Source organism: Eupeodes corollae, chromosome 3, assembly GCF_945859685.1.
Source record: "Eupeodes corollae chromosome 3, idEupCoro1.1, whole genome shotgun sequence".
Taxonomy (NCBI): domain Eukaryota; kingdom Metazoa; phylum Arthropoda; class Insecta; order Diptera; family Syrphidae; genus Eupeodes; species Eupeodes corollae.
Window position 1 is genome coordinate 30,129,396 of NC_079149.1, and position 21,255 is coordinate 30,150,650.

Below are 21,255 nucleotides of genomic sequence, written 5' to 3' on the forward strand. Positions count from 1 at the left end.
CGGGGCATAGTATTATCGTATGAAATGAACGGGCTGACGAGCTAGCCAGGCAAGGATCGGCCCTTCATTGCTCACTTGCGGAAATGTTTAACATTCCTCTTGGTGCTATGAAGGGTAAAATCTTTTTTATCTACCAAACTGAATCAAACCGAAGGTGGAGCAATTTACCCAACTGCATTATATCTAGGAAGATATGGCCCACCTATAATAAAACCCGTACAAACGATCTTCTATGTAGGCCAAGGCAAGACATAGCCAGGATTGTTGCGGTTTGTTGGCCTATAGGGGTTCATGCAGAGAAGTTGGATATCTCTTACCACACCTTTTGCCGTAGCTGTAGTGACCAAAGAGAAAGCGGAACAATAATCCATTTCCTCTGCAAATGTCCTGCTTTTGCAAACACTAGAATGAAATACTTTGTTAAAGCATTCTTTCAAGAACTTGATGTGCTATCTGAGATAAAGATTAGAGACCTAATCGTTTTTCTCAATGAGACAAAATGGCTATAACATAATCGCTATGAAGCTTCTCTATAAATCTATCCCTTTCAATCAAAGGTGAAATGAGTTTTTGGTATTAAAACGGCGCACTAAAGCGCTTATCATCATTTCTGATCCGGGTCACCTTTCTTAAAAATAGCTGACATTTTTGGTCATCTAAAGTTTTCATGAACTGTCTTATTATGAATATTCTTTTGTAATGACCACAATTGGGATGGCGAAGCTAATCATTTTTGAAATATGATTGGGGTTAAAAATGTTTGCATTATAAGCACGAGAACTGCTAAAGAAACTTTTAAAGATTTTTCCTGTATATTGATTGTTGGCTAAATTGCGCACTTATTAATTGAAAGGCTAAGAATTTGAAATTAAAGCACTCAAGATAATTTTAAAAAATTCCCATTAACTTCAAACAATCTGTCTTGTGTCGTAGAAAATCAGGAACAAATGTGCAAACCCTTCAATAAGTGAGTGCTTAAAGGTTTTTTTATATATGTACACATTTTTCAGAGGTCTTAGGAAAACATTTTAAAATTCAAATTTTTAAAAAATTCAATTATTTGACTTCAATGGAAAACTGAAAGAAATATACATTAAAAATTCCCTCAAAAAGTTACATCTTCGAACTTCATTCCCTACCCATTTCCATATCATTCCATAAAATTCATACAGGTCTACCAACATCCAGATATTATTGAAATTTTACTTTATATTTTTTTTCTCCTCAACAATCAAGCTGTCACATGATTTTCACCTGACTGACATTTTTCTTCACCCAAAAAATAAGAAAAAAATCGTCGTCGTATTCCAACAGGAATAAGAGAGGATAGTGTTTAATAAAATACTTTTTATTTGCTTTAATTCACAAACTGTTGGAAGAGAATCCATCCACCTAATCCCAAAATGAAAATCTGTGGTCCTAAATTGTCCCTCTGCGGTCTTATCATCTCTGTTTGGGGAATCATCCAATTGGTAAGTAGAATCATCCAAAACGAGCAAAATCGATTGAGAAAATAAAAATTCAATTTATTTGCCAAGAAAAAACCTCTACGCACTATTTTCTTTTTCCTTTGGAACAATTCTTTCCGAGTTAAATTAAATTCATGGGATATTTAAATAATTGTATTTTCTTTGGATTTTAATTTCAGACGCTGATGGGATTGTTCTTCTACATCCACAGTGTGGCACTGATTGAGGATTTGCCCTTGGCAGAGAATTATGAAACTATCGGGGACTTTTACTCAGCTGCAAATGCTGCTTACAATCAGGTAACGTTCATTTAATCCCTCAAATGCAAGTTGCAACTGATCTGATTTTTTGTGGGTATAATTTGCGTTATGAAGAAAAGCTCAAGGTCTCGTGGGGTTTTAATTTATTGTAAGTTGACGCCCTATGACTAAATTGATAAGATCTACATCTCAGATGTTAAGCAAAATTGGCACTTGTAAGTGCTCCAAAGTTTCAAATCCATATTCTTACTGAAAGAAAGGCAAAAAAAAGAAAACAATGATGTGTTTTTAGATCGAAAACAAGGTTCATTTATAGAGCTACAGCACATGACTCTTTTTTGTTGTTAACTTATTTCATGTATATATTTGTGTTATAACTTTCTGCATCAATAATAAATATGACAAGAAGATTGTGTAGACTCTGTCTCAAAGTTTAACTAATTTCTTACACCATCTGTCATACCAAGAAATTACAAAAAAGCAACAATTACAAATTTATTGAATTAAATTCTTAAGCTATTGATAGTTCATTTGTCCAATATGTTTCATAAATAAGTCGGAGAGCTCTGATCAGAGAGTACTCGGATGTCGGATCTACTTCTGCTCTGACCTTAAAAAGAAAAACGGCTAAAGTTTTAAACAGTCAAAGTGAATTAGTCGCTTACAAACAGGCAATTTTTTGTTTGTTTTTAAAGAAAAAAAATACAAATAAAAAGCAGTTAATCAATTAAATCGCACCAGAAAAAACCATCAAAATAGGTGTGTTCCAGACCTAGTTTCAAACAGTTTCCGACTGACAATTTTAGTCGGAAGTCGTTCCACACTTCAAAAGTTGTGCTAAGCTAATTCTTACAAAAGAGAGTGCGCGAGAGCGTAAAACGTTTATCTTTTTTGCCAGATTTCGTCCGAGAAATTTTTTCTGGAGATTTCTGGGATGGCTGTCAAATTCGATTTACTGAATTTCAGAAGGAAAGGAAAAGGCTTTAAGTTGAATGAAAAAACATGTTTAACTGTCAATTTGACATATGTGAGTAGACTTGACTCCACAGTTAGGGAGAATTTTCTTAACTAACTTTCCAGTGAACTTTCCAATAAAGTTTTCTTAATTGGAATGACATTTTTTAGCAGCTAGCAAATCAGATACTTGAAATTTGCCTTACTTTAGGCTAGGCGCGCACATGCAACTTTTTCGAAACCAAGTAGTTTGATCGTTAGTTGCCCAAACATCGCGCACATATTAAGCAACTCCAACGAAATAAACCAATAGACAGGAAACATTTGTTCACTTTTTCTATCTCTTATACACGAAACGAAATTGTTTCTAATCTGTCCTATTCTTTTGCTTATGAAAGAAAAGAGTAGATATATTGTTGGAATACAAAATTATATGAAATATATTTTTTGTTTTTTAATGTCATAAGTCAATACAAATTTCTGGAAATGGATTTTTACAAATTGGCAATGAATAAAGAGAATATCGAAACAAAATTTTTAGCTTTTTAACACTGCCATTTTTGATGGATGTTAACTTTTTTGAATGAAAATAAAACATCTTTCAATTTTACTTTACTTATTTATTTTTAGTGATAGAAATATAATAGATCTTCAGTAACTAAATTTATGCTTATACCTTCTCATACCTCAAATAAATGACATTCTTATTTAACGAATCATAAAATGACCTTATTCCTTTATTTATTATTATTTATTTATTCCTTTTAACTTAATAAGTAATCAGATTAGGATCTCGAGGTTAACGTAAATACTTTAGGCCAACTGAATCACTTATTTCATCAATTTAACCGCCAGCACTGCCAAAGCTCTTTGTAAATGTTCCCATTAGAATGATCGATAATACCGTGACCATTTGGTCCCATCGCTGCCACACTATGCGCCGCATCCAAATACATATAAGCTTTGTATTTCTTCTTTAATGCAATAACCTCAGGCAATCGGACAATTATCCGACCATCCATACTGAAAACACCTTCGACAATAATCAATATTTTTTTCCATGCTTTGCCTGTTTTTGGCTCACCATTAATTGAACATTGTCGCAGAACACTGTCCAGATCTTTCATGTTTCATTTGTTGTGGCTCCTGACAATCGAATTCAAAGTATAATCGATGCATCATTCTTTTCCCAAGTAGTTGTACGACTTCAGGTTCAGACTACGTGTTTCCCTTCCAGTGAACACGAATGTCCAACCGTAGTCCTTGATTATGAGATCCTTGAGGGTTACCTCCGCCCCAGGGACCCTCCAAATAAGTAGATTCCAGCAATCTCGAGCTCTCCGATAGATATAGCGTAAATAGAAGCTCTCGAAGCCATCGTAAAGCGTAACATAACCCTGAAAACAAATCTAATTTCAGACGCAGTCAGTCAGTTGATTTCAAATCGATTCAAATCGTCATCTTACTTCTCGATTATTATCTTTAGCGACTTTTGGGTCACACATCAATTGATTGATGTAGCCAATTTCATGAGCTGGTAAAAACCAAGATGTGTGTAGAGAACCCTCTTCGAAGGAAGAATTGTCCGATTCGGATCATCATAGAATCCTCCTCTTCCTGATGCAAATCCTTAGTGAACTCGTAAACGTCAGGCGAAGCCGAAGCTGAAGCGTGTTTGTGTTTCAGCCATTATGTGTATCATAGTAGGATACAGACATTTTTTATGGATTTAAGCAACTAATAAATTTTCGCAATCAATGTATGAAAGAGAAAACTATTGAAATTGAGATGTAAGGTGGTTCTCTTCTCTCAGATTTGTTTGTGAAAGGAAAACATTGACCACATGTTTTTCTCTCTTGCACTTAAAGAAAATTATTCAACAATTTAGTTGAATGTCCGAGCAGTTACCTATAATTCCTTGTGACACAAACTAAGAAATTGGTTTGAGGTGATCGTTTAGTTTACGTCAAAACACAAATACTTATGTCATCTGAAGCTGTCCATTGTTTTAGCGTAACTTCGTCAGGCTGTTAAATTTCCATCAACACATTTTTTTGTAAAAAGATCTGCAGATTTGATCTTAAATAAAAAACAAATCAATTTATTTTGCCTGTGGAATTCAAAAACGGGCAATTTGTGTTTTGACAGATGTAGATAAAAAATAAATTGATTTATTTTATCCATGGAAAACCCAATAAATATTCTTTTCAGGATATGTTTTAAAACATAATTTATTCACCTCCGCAGTTTTATTTAATTACAAAATATTCTGATAAAAATCAATAACATCTGTAATATGATAATTACGGAAGTCATAATATGATAAATTACGGAATCCTTATATAAATATAAATCGCTGCAAAAGAGAAATAAAAATGTGTGCATATCGTTTGCTGGTGAATTGTGGCCTTATTAAAAAAAATCTGCTGCTTTTCTGACGGCTTTCAATTTATTTTTTAGAAGTCCATAAAATATTTTTATAATTAAGTCCTTTTTAGAGTTTGTAGTCATTTACTAATACGTAATTAACACAACATCACGTAACTATTATTAAAAAACAAAAAAACACTTAAAAACACCTTTTCTAAACAATAATATCAAAAAATGCAATCATAATGGACAGGTTAGGTGACATAAGTGATTTATAAGTAAGGCTAGTTTCTGGTATATGATTGGCCAGCTGCCAACGAATTTCCTTCCAATTTAAGCAACTCTGACTGGAAAGTTAGCCAAGAAAAATGTCCCTAACCATCAAGTCAATTCTACTTATGTCATTACATGACAGCTGATCATGTTTTTTTTTAATTAACTGAAAGCTCAACTTTATTACTCTGTGACTTATTTATTTTTTGCACAATTCCATTTTATGTTTTGTGCTCGTGGTGAAATAAATAATATTTATTTAAAATATAAAATACAAGTCGAGATGGAGTTTTTGCACGATCAACTGAAAGTAGAAATTGGTAAAATAATTTTCCGACTTTGAAGTTTATGGTACTTTATCAACTAACTGGTTGCCTTGGTCAAAATGTACGTTTAAAAAAAGCAGTTGACTGCAAATGTATTCCCTTATGTTGCCTGAAACTGCACAATGTTTTACTCAACATACTCATTTCCATAAAATGTGTTCTTAAAAGCTTCAAAACCCAAAAGCTCCTTACTAAAATTTACTTAATAAGCTCCTTGCTTGCAATTAAGAGTGATAATGGTAAATCTGTTGAGATATAGATAACAAGGATTCGATTGTATTGACAGCGGTGCTGTCGTTTTAAAAATTTCAAGAGTAGTATTTTTCTGTCATTTTGGGGAGTATTTTCTTATATTAAGGAGTAAAACAAAAAACAACAGACATATGCTTGGCCCATGAACAAAATTAAAAACCAAAATAAATAAAATAAATACAAAATATTATAAATTCATCACTTTTTGTTTATTAAATAAAGAAAATGGCAATTAAAATAATATTTAACATCAAAATACAAAAATCATTTCATCATTTTAATTCTTAGGTTTTTCTTTAAATATTCACTATTAAATAAAATACATAAGGAAAGCTCATCCCTACCATATGACTTATCGAACAAAACAACACAAATAAAATACATTCTTAAATACATAAAAAAGTTCAACCTTACTTAATGATTAAATGAACAAAACCACAAATCTAAAGCCTTTAACCTATAAATAATGTAGTACCCGTGGCATGATGGTTAGTGCGTTGGACTGTCATGCCAAAGGTCTTGGGCTCGATCTCTGCCTATGCCATCTAAAGTCTTTTCATGGGTACTGCCTCTTGCGAGGAATTGACAAATTCTCCAAGAGTAAGTCTTGTCATGAAAAAGTGCTTTCTCAAATTAGCCGTTCGGATTCGGCATATAAACTGTAGGTCCCCTCCATTCCTGACAACATTACTCACACACAGGAATGGTTGAGAGTTGTAAGTCACTAGGCCCTAGTTCCAAACGGACTGTTGCGCCACCCAATGTATGTAGGTAACCTATAAATAAATACATTTTCAATTCATTATTGTAAGTTCGATGTTTCATATTTTCATTGAAATCGATCCGGAAAAATTTTTGAATCGATATTTGACGGTGTTTCAATTTAATTAGAAATGAAAAAATTATATACTGATTGATCAGAAATCACACAAAAATTTTTTTTTATTTTTTGCTAAAAATGCATTTTTCTATTTACCGGACGGAAGTTCATTTTCTTGAACAGCTGATACTTTGAAGTTAAAAACTGAAACGAATCTCTCCACTGATTTGTGTTCCAATGACAGATTTCTGTCAGTAAAATTTTGTGAGTGGTTTTCAATCAGGAAATTTCTTTCAATGACAGAAATTTTTAAGGACAGCTTTAAACGGCCCGTAAACATTCTAATTCAACGATGAAAACCAATGATAGCTATTAGTAGGGCCTTATACATTTTTTTGAAATTCTCGATTAAAGTTTTCGATGGCTCCATTTTTTATTGAAATTGTTTTCCTTAGCAGTTAGTAAGGCATTCACCGTTTCTACCTCGAGTGAATTTTTTTTTTATCTTTTATAAGGCTAACATCTGAAAATTAATACTATGGGGCAAACTGATTAATGAACCGACGAATATTTTAATCAGGGGAAACATTGTGTAAATTCACAATCGCATGACTGTAGAGATGATTTGCGATTATCCCTGAAGCACGTTCATAAACGCAAATAATTGGCATCACTTAAAATGTCAATTGTCCATTATTGCAAAGTTCGATAAACTGATGGGAAAATATAAACAAAAAAAGCATCAAGAATTTTCTGGATAAGTTGTTGATGCATGCCGATGCGATTCGTAGCAAAAATGGCGGAAAAGGACAATGAAAAGTGTTTAATCAAATTCTAAATTGTTCATAAACTAATTAATTTGATGAATTTCAGTGAATATTTTACAAATTAAATAGAAACCCGATTAAAATAAGGAGGTGAATTTATTTCCGGCAGAAAATCAAAGTCAGTATTGTGGAGAAAAGTTTTAGAGGATATAAAATGTGTGGGTCCAGATTTTAATTACAATGAGAGTTTTCATTAGTATCACATCCATCATAATGCAAAAGTTGTTTTTAAACGTAAAACTTTTTGTCAATCATCATCGCATCGTAATCAGCTGAGCAACGATCAGTATCGCAAAAAAGCAAAAACTACCAAAAAATTTGACGTTTGTGAATTTACCCATTAAATTATTATTGACGTTTTTATTTGAAATATTTCGCTATCGCAATCTGAAAAGAATGGAATTAGTAATTGCAATCAGAGATGTGCATGTTTTGGTTTTATATTTTAAATTTTGGTTTTTATAGTAAACCAAATAAAAATTTCTTTGGCGTTTTATGTTGGGGAGTGGGTAGTAGAGTAGCAGTTGACTCTCGAAAGGAGTAAAATACTTCTATAGTAGCGAAAACGACCGCACTGATTGACAGTTCAAATTCCATTAGCAGTGGAATACCACGACCACAAAAACTTTTTTTGAAGAATTAATATTGGTAGTTTGAGATCCCCTCAACTTCTTTTAATAGTCAATTCCAAAAAATTAAAACATTTTGTAACAATGACACTTCAAAAATTAATTTTTAACTTTAGTCCATAGTTTGCAATTTAAAAACGATAAAAATGTCTCCTAAGGTAAGCCTTAAAATTATCTCACGAAACTATATTTTTCTTTTGCGGCTATATTTGTGGGACACACTTCATAATTAGAAATCATAGGAATTTTGTTTCTGTGAAAAGTTAATGTATGTATAGGACCAGTCAAAAAAAATCAGTACAAAATTTTAAACAATAATGTTTTTTCGCCAAGATTCGATATATCAAAGGCTCAGAGTTTGAATTTATAATGAAAAATCAAAGATCAATTTAGTTTTTTTTTTTACCATAGCAATTTAAAAAAAGGTGAACATTTGAGTTGACCCAAAATATCTTATGAACTAATAACGTTAGCTGCTAAAACTGTTGAAAATTGATTTTCGACTAAAAATCTCGTTAACAAAAATATATTTTCAAATCAAACTATTTTATTATATTATTGTTAATTTTTAGGTTATTTAAAGAAAAAAATCAACTGGCAACTTTTTCTACAAAACACGAAAAGTTATAAGTTTCCTTTTTTATTAATATAACTGATTTTTGGCTGTCCCACAGACTTTTCCACAAAACAAAAACCTAATATCTTAAAGGGCCTAGCACACGAGATCGAACAACTAATGAACGAATGGACGAACAAACGTGATTTTACACATTTCAAAAAGTCAATTTCAAACAAAAAGACATTTAAATTATAATAAACCAATTGACACTTATGTAAGGATAATAAAATTTGCATTTTGTTCTCTAAAACACGACAATTTTGTAAAAACAGTTTGTTAAACGAATTGCAATGTGGTTGCTATGAACTTTAGTTCAGAGCTGAGCTCTGAGCAGAATCTGAGCGAGCAGAGTAGAGTAGAGTAGAGTTCTGAGCAGAGTATGTTCAGAGCTCTCTGATTTAATTATGAAACAACTTGAGCACTAAACTGTCATGATTTTAAATGTCGTCTGTTTGAAGGCGTTCAAAATTTTCTTTAATCAAATTAATTAATAAAACAGTCATAGAGTTGGTCCATTTGACTCCTGAAATAAATTTGATTCATAAAAATGCTATATGCAATTAATGCGAATAGAAATAAAACCCATGTAAAAGAAAAGTCAAAATATGCGAACATCCACAGTTCGCAATTCGAAGTTCGTAGCTCATGTGCAAGATGTTTTATAATATTTTGCTTTTTTTTAAAATATTTTTTTGTTTGTTAATCAAAATAAGACGTATTTTTCTAAATGAAATAATATAAAATTTTAACCAAATTTTAGCATGGCAGCCGTTATTAGTATAACCAAAATTGAAGACAAATTTAAAAGATTATACTGATTACGAAACTTTGAAAGGGATATTTTTTTCAACTTAAAACGACTTCACAAACCCTTGATTTTCGTTTGCACAAGGGCTGTGGGACACAAGTAAAATTTAGTCACCAGTCAGAAAGAACAAATATAAACAAGTTTTGTCAAAATTCAACCTCAAAACTCCCACTGTATAATTTATAGCGTCAAAGTCAAAGATCAACTAAGTGAAACGTTTCCTTAAGTAATAAGGGTACATTTCGGGTTAATGAATTCCAAACTTAGAAATTCATTTAGGACCATTTTCAAAATGTTGGTTAAATATTTAAATCTGTGAGTTAATATAGCAAAGTTCGTGAATGCTGTAAAAACCAACTAATATGCCAAAAAATCGGTTAACAACAAAGGTGGTCGATTTTTGATGATAAATAACAAATAAAATAAACACTTAACGTTTTATTGAGCATCCCAGAGAAAAAATCGGAAAAACGCTCCCATAAACCTTTGTCTATATGAAAATTAAAATAATAATAAAATGACCACCTTTTACCTTTTTTGACCTTAAAATAATCTCAATAAAATTCTCTAATTTATTATGAATTTTTTTAGCGATCATCTTCTTTCATTAAATACACAAATTAAAGGGTGGTCCTTTAATTGGTCAACTTTAAAGAAATAGATTACAAAAAGCGGCCACTTTTTGAGGCCAAGTTAACACCGATAGGTTGAACCTTGCCTTTTCTCATCGAGTTGGGCCAGTTTAAAATTGTTGAACAGCAATTTAAATATTTTACAACGTCTTGCAAATTGCACTTTGAAGTCTGAAAGTATTTAATCCCTATCCGACCATCTTTTCTTACTTGTACTTTAGACTTCTTGTAAGAAACTAACATATTTATTTCTCTTAATCGTGAACGCACACAAAAATGATTGTTAACTGGTTTTTCGGATTTTGTACTAAACTTTTTTTACACTCAATAATTCGCTTAATTTGTGTAAAGCTTAAAACGTAAGACCAAAGGTCAACCCGTGTACCTTTAACAATCCTCTCTCTCCCCATCATCGTTAAATACTTTAATCTAAATTAATTTATTTCCTTTTCTAATTAATTTTTCACAATCTTATTTCTTAATTAATTTGGTTGTTAATATTTCTTTTCTTTACAGAACGCCTACAACTGTTGGATTGCTGCTTGCATCTATGTGCTGACGTTGCTATTGTCTGCCCAACAATTCTACGCGAACAGTCGAGTAACAGCCAACTAAGTGCAAAAGTGATGAACAACAAAAATGCGCTTCTATAAATTAATTTAATTAATTTAAATTTGTTTTCTTTTTACCACTTTGTTTATTTTCTTTTTTTTTTTCTTCTCTATTTTGATTGTCGATAGTACTCCATTCATTAAGTGTTATAATCCTCCTAATTCGTAAGAACAAAATAAATTTTGCAAAATATCTTAATTGAAAATATATACATTATTATAAATAAGAAGTAAAGTTTTTGTTTTTTTTTTTTGTTTTGTTTCTTCTTTAACAATTTTGTTTCTGTCAAAAAAGAAAAAAAACAATTTAAAAATAAAGCACACATTCCTTGAAGAAAACTTAGCTTAAATTTGCGCATTCAAAAATTACACAATACGAAACCAGAAGAGGATCAAATGTGAATAAATGTTATATAGACATAAAAATTCAAAAATAAATAGAGTATATTTTGTTTCTGTTTTAAATCAACTATACCTCCTTTTTATTGTTTATTAAATTAAAACGTGTATAAATTTAAAATTTCTTTTATAATGGCAACAAAACAAAAATCATAGTTAAATCAGAAAAAATCCACAAAGCATCTGTATTAATCACAAATTTAAATGAAACAAAATTCTGTAACTGCCAAACGCAGATAAAAACATCATAATATTAGTCGTATTCGTTTAATTAAATTGTAAAAACATAACTAAGATTTATTACATTAATTCCATTAGTGGAATTAATGATATTTTTCTTTTATTGAAAATAAATGTTATAAAGTATTATCAGTTCAATTGTGTAGTTTTTACTTGCAAAACATATTTCTTCTTCTGCTCTTGTTTTGTGATCTCCACTCCACCTGTGACATTATTCGGCATATTGTTCGCAAAACAGAACAGAACAGGTCAGAGGGTATATGGTATTGAAAATACCTAAGGTACTTATTAGAAATTAAAGTATTTAATTGATTTTTCTTGGTCCTTTCATGGAATCCAAATCTTTTTAGTTAAGAAAAATGTCTGCGCGTCAGCGAAAACTTACATTCAGCGTAATCTTTCAAATTGAAATTAATGGTGTTTTCGATGGGTAAATTCAGTTATGGAATCGGCTTAGGTGATTATTTATAAATGACAGTCAAAATGATCGATTTCATCTACGTAAGATGATAGTCAAATTGATACCTAAAAAGCTGTCACAAAAGATGTGATAGTCATTTTCAAACAAAGATGTTTTTTCCGAATAGAGCTACCAGACGCTTACACAAACGACTAGAAAATGTTCTTAGTTCGGTTTGTTTCGTTAAAAAAATAACAATTCCGTGACAGACAAAGTTTACGACATAAATTCGAAAAAAGCAAGAAAAGTAAGAATTTTATTCGAACACAGGCAATTGGATATTTTTATTTAGATATTTCATTAGAATCGATTTAAAATTTTACCAAGGCAACAATGAATTTTGACAATTTGAATCTGAAATCGTTCAATCGAATTGAATTGAGTTGAATCATCTTACACAGACGAAATGAAAACGATAGTCAATCACCTTGGCCGATTCCACCCCAGATTTCCTTAAAAAATTGATTTCTTTTCGTGGCGCATGGATTACGATTGCAATGGTGGCATTCACAAAGCTAGTGGCTACGTAGTCAAGGGATACTGATTGGCTAAATTTAACTACAAAAGTAGTTGAAATTTCCCCTTCGACGTAGTGTAAAAAATTCGGCTACAAAGTTAGTGTAGAATGATTTTGACGTTTCACAATCAGCTACTCGGTAAAGTAACACGAATTCAAAATGAAATAAATCGTTCAGTATTTAAATACAAATGTAAATCATTTAAATTGTTTCTCAAATTTGATTTTATTAAATTTAAAAACACAAAAGATAAGTTAAAGTTATCAAATCAATTTTTTTTTATTTTATATATTTGCATTTGTCAATAATATGACAGTTCCAGGTTGACTAGCTTTGTAGTGAATTTTTGCATTCACAAAGCTAGTCGAATTTTGACTACGTAGCCACTAGCTTTGTGAATGCGACCAATTGTTTTATTTTTGTGTCATTGTATTAGTGTAACTTCTTGAAGGTGTTAGGGAGACCGGTAGAGATGTCAAATTCCAAACAGTTTTGGTGCAAAGAGGGGTAAATCTGCCGAAAAATCCAGATGTACGGATTTGAACCTAAAATGAAAAATAAATAAATTTATTTTTCTTCAATGGAATGCTAAAACAGGAGAAATTTGTGCTTTGACAGATCTCGATCAAACATAATTTGATTTATTTTACACGTGGAAAAACCCATAACTTTAGCTTTGGAACAAAATTTGTTTTGCAGGATTTCCAGCACGGGTACGCTAGTAAAAACTTATGTTAAGTGACCAATTGATCATTTTGTGAACTTTAATTTAATTTCTCACATGATCTTCTTTTCGGCACTTAACATAAAATATAATCCAAAGCAAAAAGTTTAAAATAATAATAGTATGTACCTACGAGTATGTAAGTTTGTACAATGTATTTCTTTTTTCTATTGTTGATTGTCAGACTGTAGCAAAGTGATTTACATAGGTCGATTTTGTGTACATTTGTTTAACTCTGAAGTTGGCTTTAACTTTGAAATTGATGGCCAATCCTCCTCGATGTACATAGCTGACAAGAAACAATTTAATTTTTTTTTTTAATATTTTTGACAAGCGATTTCAAGAGTAAACATATCTTGATGACTTAGAATAGCAATCGTTCTCATCCATGTAGTTGATTTAATTAATGATTGATCTCACCTGCGTTCCAAAGTACGAAATTATATTAAAGCTCTAGAAAATGGAACCTAAAATTGAAGTACAATACATATTCCAAATGCCAACTGCTATTAAACTGGTATACATATGTGCCATCTAGAAACTATGACTCTGTGGCCCTTTCAGATCAAAGAAAGATTCTTCTTCGAAGCTCAATCTCAATCAATTATACTTTTTTCGTTCTAAAGAAAAGAAATAAAACAAAACGTAAAAGCTTATTAAATTTTGTATTCAAACTTGTGACGTTTCTATTCATATTTTCTAATGAAAGGTTAAAGTCTTTAGCATCTGTAGCAAGCATTAAAGATGGCATATTTTACTTTTAACTCCTTTTATTTGTGATCTACTAACAGTACGGCGAATACTAATAAATAAACACCTATGTACATCATCTGTTAATTCAATCTTTTTAGTAATTATTTACTAATATTTCAAAAATACAAAATTTTAATACGAAGTAATCATAATTTCAATTTAATTAATTATAATTACTTCTTGTATTTAGAAAATGTCATTAATTTAAAAAGTGCTTTATTTTTATCCCACTACTTCTGAACTTACTCACCTTTTTGTTTTCTTTTTCTTTTATCTATTTACTCTCTGAAGAAAAAAGTAATTTTCCTCTTTCTAATTCACAACTTAACTTTCTATTTAAGAGTATGAACAGAAAGATAACGACTTTACAAAAAAATCTTCCCTGCGCACCAGGCGTTCATGAAGCGTAGTAGGTTTTAAGCTCATCATTCCGTCCTTCATCAATACTTCCAATGAAAAACAAAACAATGATAAAATACTATGCACGTGTTGTGTTAGTTTCTTTTTTTTAACTATACAACCACGATCACCACCATAGACACACTATATATATAGTATATGATGTGCCTATGCATCTAACTACTATAAAATTTGCCATACCCACTCTCTTCTATTTCTTTTCGTGTACATAGTTAATAAAATTCAAAAGGAGTATACGAATAGAAAAGCATAATTAAAAACCAAGGAAGATGAAACCAAAAATTTAGCTATGCCATCTTAACGGGCATGATCGCCTGGTACATCAAATCTGATTGAGCGGCCGCCGCGCCGCCGCTTTATACAAAAAATTACAATAATATACTAGGCTCATGATGATAAAGAAAGTTTTTTTTTGTTTATATTTCGTCATACTTTTGTGTTCTCTCTCTCTCTCTCTCTGTGCCTCCCTTCCTTCTTTATTGACAGCTAGCGAAAACAATCCTTGCTACGTTGTATGATCACCTAGTACATTGTTTATGAATAAGAGAATACTTTTTTGATGCAGAGGGAAGAGCTATAGCATATTTAAACTTGCTAAAAAGTGCAAGTTGACGATTAATTATATTTAAAAAAGCATTCGATTTCCAGCCCACAAACATCCCATTCACGTGGCAATTCTTTTAAGTTTTGTGTATCAGGCGATCATGCTGCCAAGCAAGGAACAAATATAATTTTGGTTTTGTTCTTTTTATTTTATGTTCAAATTGTTAAATGTCTCTACACAATTTTTAAGTCTTACAACTAAAGATTAAGTTGAAGTAAAATAAAACTTATTTTTTTTTGTAATATTTTTTAATTTTATTTTGCTATAGCCTTCTCTTCTTAATTTGGGAGACCAGTCCGGAATTATCATGTGAAAAGAATAAAGATTTATTGTTTATTCTGTCTTGTTTCATATTTCGTTTTAAAAATGTGGCACAGCTGTAGTTTTAGCACAGTAATAGTTGTTTTGTTTTGTTCTTATTTCTGGTAATCTTGTTCTTTGACTATGATATTTTAAAGGAGAGTTTTTGATAACAAAAAAGACTGAAAGAATTGGGAGTGGTTAAGGAAGTAGTGTGGGTGATCGCGATCGGCATGGTGTGATAGAAAGAACCAACTTTTCTTTGAAGGGAGAATGAATGCAAAAGCGGGTTACGAAATTAATACCTGCTACAAAGTATGCTTGCCTGGTAGATCAGTTTTATTTTGTTTTTTATTTAAATAAGAATAATTCTTTAAAATGAGATTAGACAGAGAGGTAGAGGAAATGAAAAAAATAATTTTGAGATCAACGATCTTTTTGGCTATTTAAATCTAAAATCTAATAAAGTGTCTTTTATAATGGAATTTTTATATTTTAGCAAAAAATTAATTTATGATACAATCAGAGAAAACTCAAAACATCTATTTTAATCACAAATTTAAATCAAACATAATTTTGTAACTGCCAAACGCAGATAAAAACATCAGACAAGACAAATTCTGCAATTAGCTCCCATTAGCCGGTAATAAATATGGGTTTTGCCCCTCTAAGTACTTTTGAGAAGAGGGGATTCAAAAATCGGGAAAAAAAGTTAAGGGCTGGCTGATTGACTTTCACAACCACAAGGGGGACACGTATGAAAATATTGCTTATTTTACTTAACACTATTTTAAGAAAATTAACTTATATTAAAAAAAAAGTTGTCGTTTTTGTTTGTAGTCAAATATTAAATGAAATTCTCTTCTAAAAACTGTTTTGGGGCGCTGAGGACAAGAATTATGGAGAACTGGAATCTTAAGTGTTGTCATGCAAACAGTACGTTAAAGCCTATCGTAACATTTACTTTAAAGTATAATTTAAAAATACTAACAACAATACAAAATAAACGAGCCCGACCTGGATTCCGGATGTGGCAAAGATGCCTGATTCATTGGCAAGGCCGACGAAGTAAATATTTAAGTATTTTTCGAAAATATTAAACAACTTATAATTCTACTAACTAGCTGAATAGTTTCGGCTAAAATTGGGACGTAGTGGAAATCTAGTTCTTAACCCAATGCAGGTCACGTTAAAGAAAGAAAACGAAGGTAAAATATTATGAGAGGACACTTAAAATCCTATTTGAGTGGACATTGTAGTAACAAGAGAAGACGAGGAGTTTAACATATAATCAAAAGCAATTAAATCATGCTTGCAAGAAAAACGCATTGTTTTGCATTTGTAAATATTTAAAAATAAACGATTAGTATTGTACCATTCCCAAAAACATAGTTGGACATTTCGAAGTAGTTTGCAATCAGTCTGAAAGAAGAGTTAATTAAGAAAGATGAGAGGTAATTATTGAATAAAACAAAAGATAGTGGGATCAAGTGGCTACCTTGAGGTACACCGCAATTAACAACAATCTTATTTGAATGATTGTGTCTAAGAAGTACACTATAATGTCCCTAAGGTAAAAAATGTTAACCAACTTACTGACTTAACGGTTATTAATTCTAAATTGACGCAGAACATTAACATTTTTATAAGAAAACAGTACGAAGAGATAATGAAGAAAACTTAACTATACGAAATCCAAGGGCCAGGTTGAAAGGACAAAGAAAAATATCGATAACTTGGTATTTTGATTTCAGAGAATGTAGTAGAAACAAAATATTTAATATTTGTTTAAAAAGATTATTACAATCAAACATAAAATGTATTGTAAGAGCCAAGGTTTGGAATCAGGCCAAAATACAAATTAAGAAAGAAAAATGTTTTTAATAAAACTTTTCAAAGCACTAGTAAATGATTTCTCATCGTAATGGTAGAAGGGTTTTTCAACAAGAGATTCAAAAACGATATCAGCCAAATGGCTGCGACGTCTACACCAAATATTTTCCAAGAAATTTTTCATGACATCTTTTGTAAGCAGACATCGTATTTCCACATTAAATACATATGTACAATATTTGAAATGTATTTTGTAGAAAACTTTCTTCATTATTATTAGATTTTATTATTTCTTAACTAACTTCATAGCTCCAAGTATCTTGAATTAATACGAAAATATTTAAATCAGGAAATCTTGTGTTTTGAGAAGTTTAAAATTTGTGAAGTACGATTTGCAGATTTGTTGCTGGATGTATGTCCCCGATAACTTCACGAATTCCATCTTCAAGGTATTAAATCATTGTTAAACATTCGGATAGACCTTATATTCCAGGTGTCTTCAAAGTAAAGGTGTTTAATTACAAGATCTCGATGGGAAATAGTAATCACCTGTTTTTAAAATTGCTTGTGTAACCAGTAGCGTATGTTTGTAGTGAATTCTAACTATTTAAATTTTACAAATCTCTAGTTACTGATGTTTTAGCTTTGGCTGTTTTAAGGCTCTGATCAGTTTTACTCCAATACAAGAATATACTTCTTAGCTAACACTGGTCAACTAGGTCATAGAAATATATTTTCCGGAAGGTTTTCAAATGGGCTTAGTTCGAATTCGAAAGCGACTTCATCACTCATTGCAAGCTTTTGAGGTATCCACCTCTTAAAATTCGAAGAATTACTAATAAACGACTTTCATTTTTTTTAAAGACAATCCAGCTGAGGAAAACAGGAATGTTCAAGCAAGCCAGGAAGGCCTGCAGCGCTCATATTCGACAGACCAATTTTTTACATGACCAACAATTACGGCAAAAAAAATACTGCAATGTCCCAAAGGCAGTAAACATTTTTGGTCATTTGTAAAAAATATGAGGAATTCTTCTTCTTCCTCGGTTCTTACCCTCGTCGTCAATGACACTCCATTTGTTAGCTCTTTAAAGAAAGCTAATCTCTTTGTGAGGCAGTTCGCTGCAAAATCAAAGCTGCCAGTGAGTGTTATGACTCCGACTGTACTTGAGGGAGTTAAAGATTCTATGGGGCTAATCTTTTTTCGGACTCATACTGTAGCGAGAGTCCTAAAAGATCTTAACATACATAAATCCGCTGGTCCAGATGGTATCCCCGCTATTGTTCTGAGGTGTTCTTCAACGCTGGCAAAACCACTGCGTGAACTTTTTCATCTCACCTACTGCTCAGGTCTCGTTCCGAGCGGATGGGAAACCAAATTTGTTCAGCTTATTTCCAAAAAAGGCGAATCTTTCTTACCGTCTAATTAACGACCGATTGCACTTACGTCAATTCTTTCTAATGGCAAGGAAACGCTGATTAATTATCAGCTAACGAAATATCTCGATTATGGAAAGCTTCTTAATTACCGACAATATGGCTTTCGTAGCAATAGGTTCACTGGTGATCTCATGGTTCATCTCACCGAACAGTACGGAACAAATCTTTACATCGTTTTGGAGAAAGTAAGATTATTACACTTGATATTTCGAAAGCATTTCATAGGTTTTGGCATTAGGCTCTCTTATCAAAAATGCGTGCCTTCGGTTTTCATGAATCCCTCCTTTATTGCATTAGTAGTTACCTTTCGAATCGTTCAATAAAAGATGTGTTGGATGCATTCAAGTCTGAAAATCACAAAATAAATGCTGCTATGCTCCAGGGCTCTGTTCTATCTCCAACACTCGTTTTCATTTGTATTAATGATCTCCTGTCTGCAACTTCTAATCCAATACATTGTTTCGCTGACGATAGTACTCTTAGCTTTTCATATTCGTTTTCAGATTCACATCCTTTTCTTCGGATGTGGAACTGCAACGACAAAATATGATAAGCTCATTGAATTCTGACCTAACAACGTTATACAATGGGGAATAAGAAACCGCATGGAATTTAATGCTAGTATTATCTCCTTGAGTTTGCGCTTACTATAAAAAAATCTATAATCCTTATCTTTAATATTAAGTTTAATTTTGTTTCCAAAAAATACTTATTAGTTTTCACTTGCCCTACATAAAACAGAAAAGGCCAATGATTTAAAAGCAAGTGAGATTCTAAAATGGTTTAATCTGTATCTAAGAGATAAAGTTTTTAATTTACTTTAAATGTTAAGAAAATCGTAATTTTACTTAAGCGCGGATTAAATTCATTCTTGAAAACTTAAAATTAATCAGTTATATCCTATTAAAATATTAGATCCAATTTAAGAATAAAGTAGGCCTTAAAACATTTTAAACTTCAATTCTTTAGTGACGCGACTGGTATTTACGTTTACATATAAATATACTATGTTCTGTACCAAAAGGTTTGACTTGTCAATTATACTTAGAAGTAGTCATAAGTCAATCATAGGTCAAATAAAAACGAAAACATTTTTAACATAGGCTTTAATTTTATTTCACGTCTTCCTCTATAAGCACACTTTTATTTACCAATTAAGTGTTTTATTGCATATTTAACTATTGATGTATTTTAATTTGAGTTTTGTTTTTTTTTTAGTTTAAATTTAAATCTACAATTTCAATAATTTAAATATTAAAACTTAGTTCCTTAAATAAAATAAACAAAACAAAAAAAAAGAACCAAAACTTTTTTCCTTTTATATAATTTACAAAATAAAACACAACAATTGATTAAAAAAAACTGCCTTAACACACATTAATTAATTATTTTGTTTTTCTTTTAAATATAAAAATAAAACAATTCTTGTTTTTTTTTTCTTAAAAATAAAATGTACAATTATTTATTTTTTTTTCACTTAGCTATAAGAATGAGAATTTTTGTTTTTCATTTTCAAATAATTTATGTAAAATTTATTTTTTAAGAAATTAAATAATATTTTTTTGTATTGTTTCTTAGAGATTTACAAATTATTTTGTTATTTGTTTTAATTTTAAATAATTATACAATTTCGACTTATACATTAGGCTATAGACTCGGGAATAAATAATTTGTTTTTGTTTTGTTTAAGAAAGTTCTTATAAAATTACAATTACAAAGGTATATTTATATTTAACGATAGTATAAGAATAATAATTTACAAAAAGACAAAAATATAATTTAAAAAAAAAATAAGAAAAGCCACACAAAAGTGTTAGTTGATTATTTTTCGATTAGAAAATCAATTAATTCACAAATTGCGGGGCAAAATTTTGTTAGTTTTATGTTTTTATACATAATTTATTTGTAATGTTATAAAAGACTAGAGAGAAAGTTATATATTCCGTTTTTTTTTTTATAAATTAATTATTTTTTTTATTTGTAATTCTGTGGAGGCCTTAAACGTGCCTTCTTTGAATTTGTATTATTTTTTTAATTTTTTGTTGTTGTTGTTAAACGCGATCAAATTCATCGAAAAGAGAAAATTTTGTTCTTTGTTAAGATATTCTTATGGGCAGGTTAGATATTTTGAGATAGGTTGATAATATTTTGTAGGTTTTTTTAAAATTTAATTTGAGATTATATTCATGTAGTTGTTCACTGCTCGTTCTTGATTCCGACTCGAACTTCGAGATGATTTTCGATTGACTGATTCCAAGTACGCGGCTGGGGACCAACCTTCTGAATTGGTATCTGAAAGTTATAAGAAAATATTTATAGGTAATTTTTGAAATTTGTTTTTGTTTTAGCTTTTTTTGTTTTAAATGAAGGTTAATTTGTGGTTAAAGTATTTTGAGTTTTTTGTGAAAACATAACGAGTACATGCGAAGTTAGAAATTGTTGTTTTATTTTTTAAATATTATTTTTTTTGTAATTGTAATTGAGTTGCAGAGAGTTAAAACTTATCTAATTTGTCATTTGAGTTTTCTCTTGAGGTTATTTGTATCTTTTTTAAGATTAATTTAAAAAAGAAGGCAGCTGGTTGAAGAACTTAGTGTTGGGCGCCACTTAACAAGAGTTTATTTTCTTAAATAAAACTACATTTTCTTTTGATAAGGTAATCTAATTTGAATAATTTGTTTTAGTGTTTTTCTTCAGATGTGTGGTTTTCAAGA

General features: G+C 30.7%; 2 protein-coding genes across 4 annotated transcripts in view; one reads left to right on the forward strand and one right to left on the reverse strand.

Annotated features, from left to right (window-relative positions):
• The first annotated feature begins 1,227 nt into the window (after window positions 1-1,227).
• Window positions 1,228-11,627, forward strand: LOC129951727 (ribonuclease kappa). Its single transcript, XM_056064032.1, has 3 exons — window positions 1,228-1,472; window positions 1,649-1,768; window positions 10,756-11,627. The coding sequence occupies exons 1-3, from the start codon at window positions 1,404-1,406 to the stop codon at window positions 10,852-10,854; spliced, it is 288 nt and encodes a 95-aa protein (XP_055920007.1). The 5' UTR covers window positions 1,228-1,403; the 3' UTR covers window positions 10,855-11,627.
• An 8,003-nt stretch (window positions 11,628-19,630) lies between these two features.
• The window catches only part of LOC129952343 (uncharacterized), a 45,430-nt gene continuing 43,805 nt past the window's right edge, over window positions 19,631-21,255 (reverse strand). For all 3 annotated transcript variants that reach the window (XR_008782297.1, XM_056064881.1, XM_056064879.1), the window contains one exon: window positions 19,631-20,833. Coding sequence is in view for 2 of the 3 variants with exons in the window: in XM_056064879.1 (XP_055920854.1) it covers window positions 20,709-20,833 (125 nt within the window). In the remaining variant the exon portion in view is untranslated. The remainder of the gene's footprint in view (window positions 20,834-21,255) is intronic.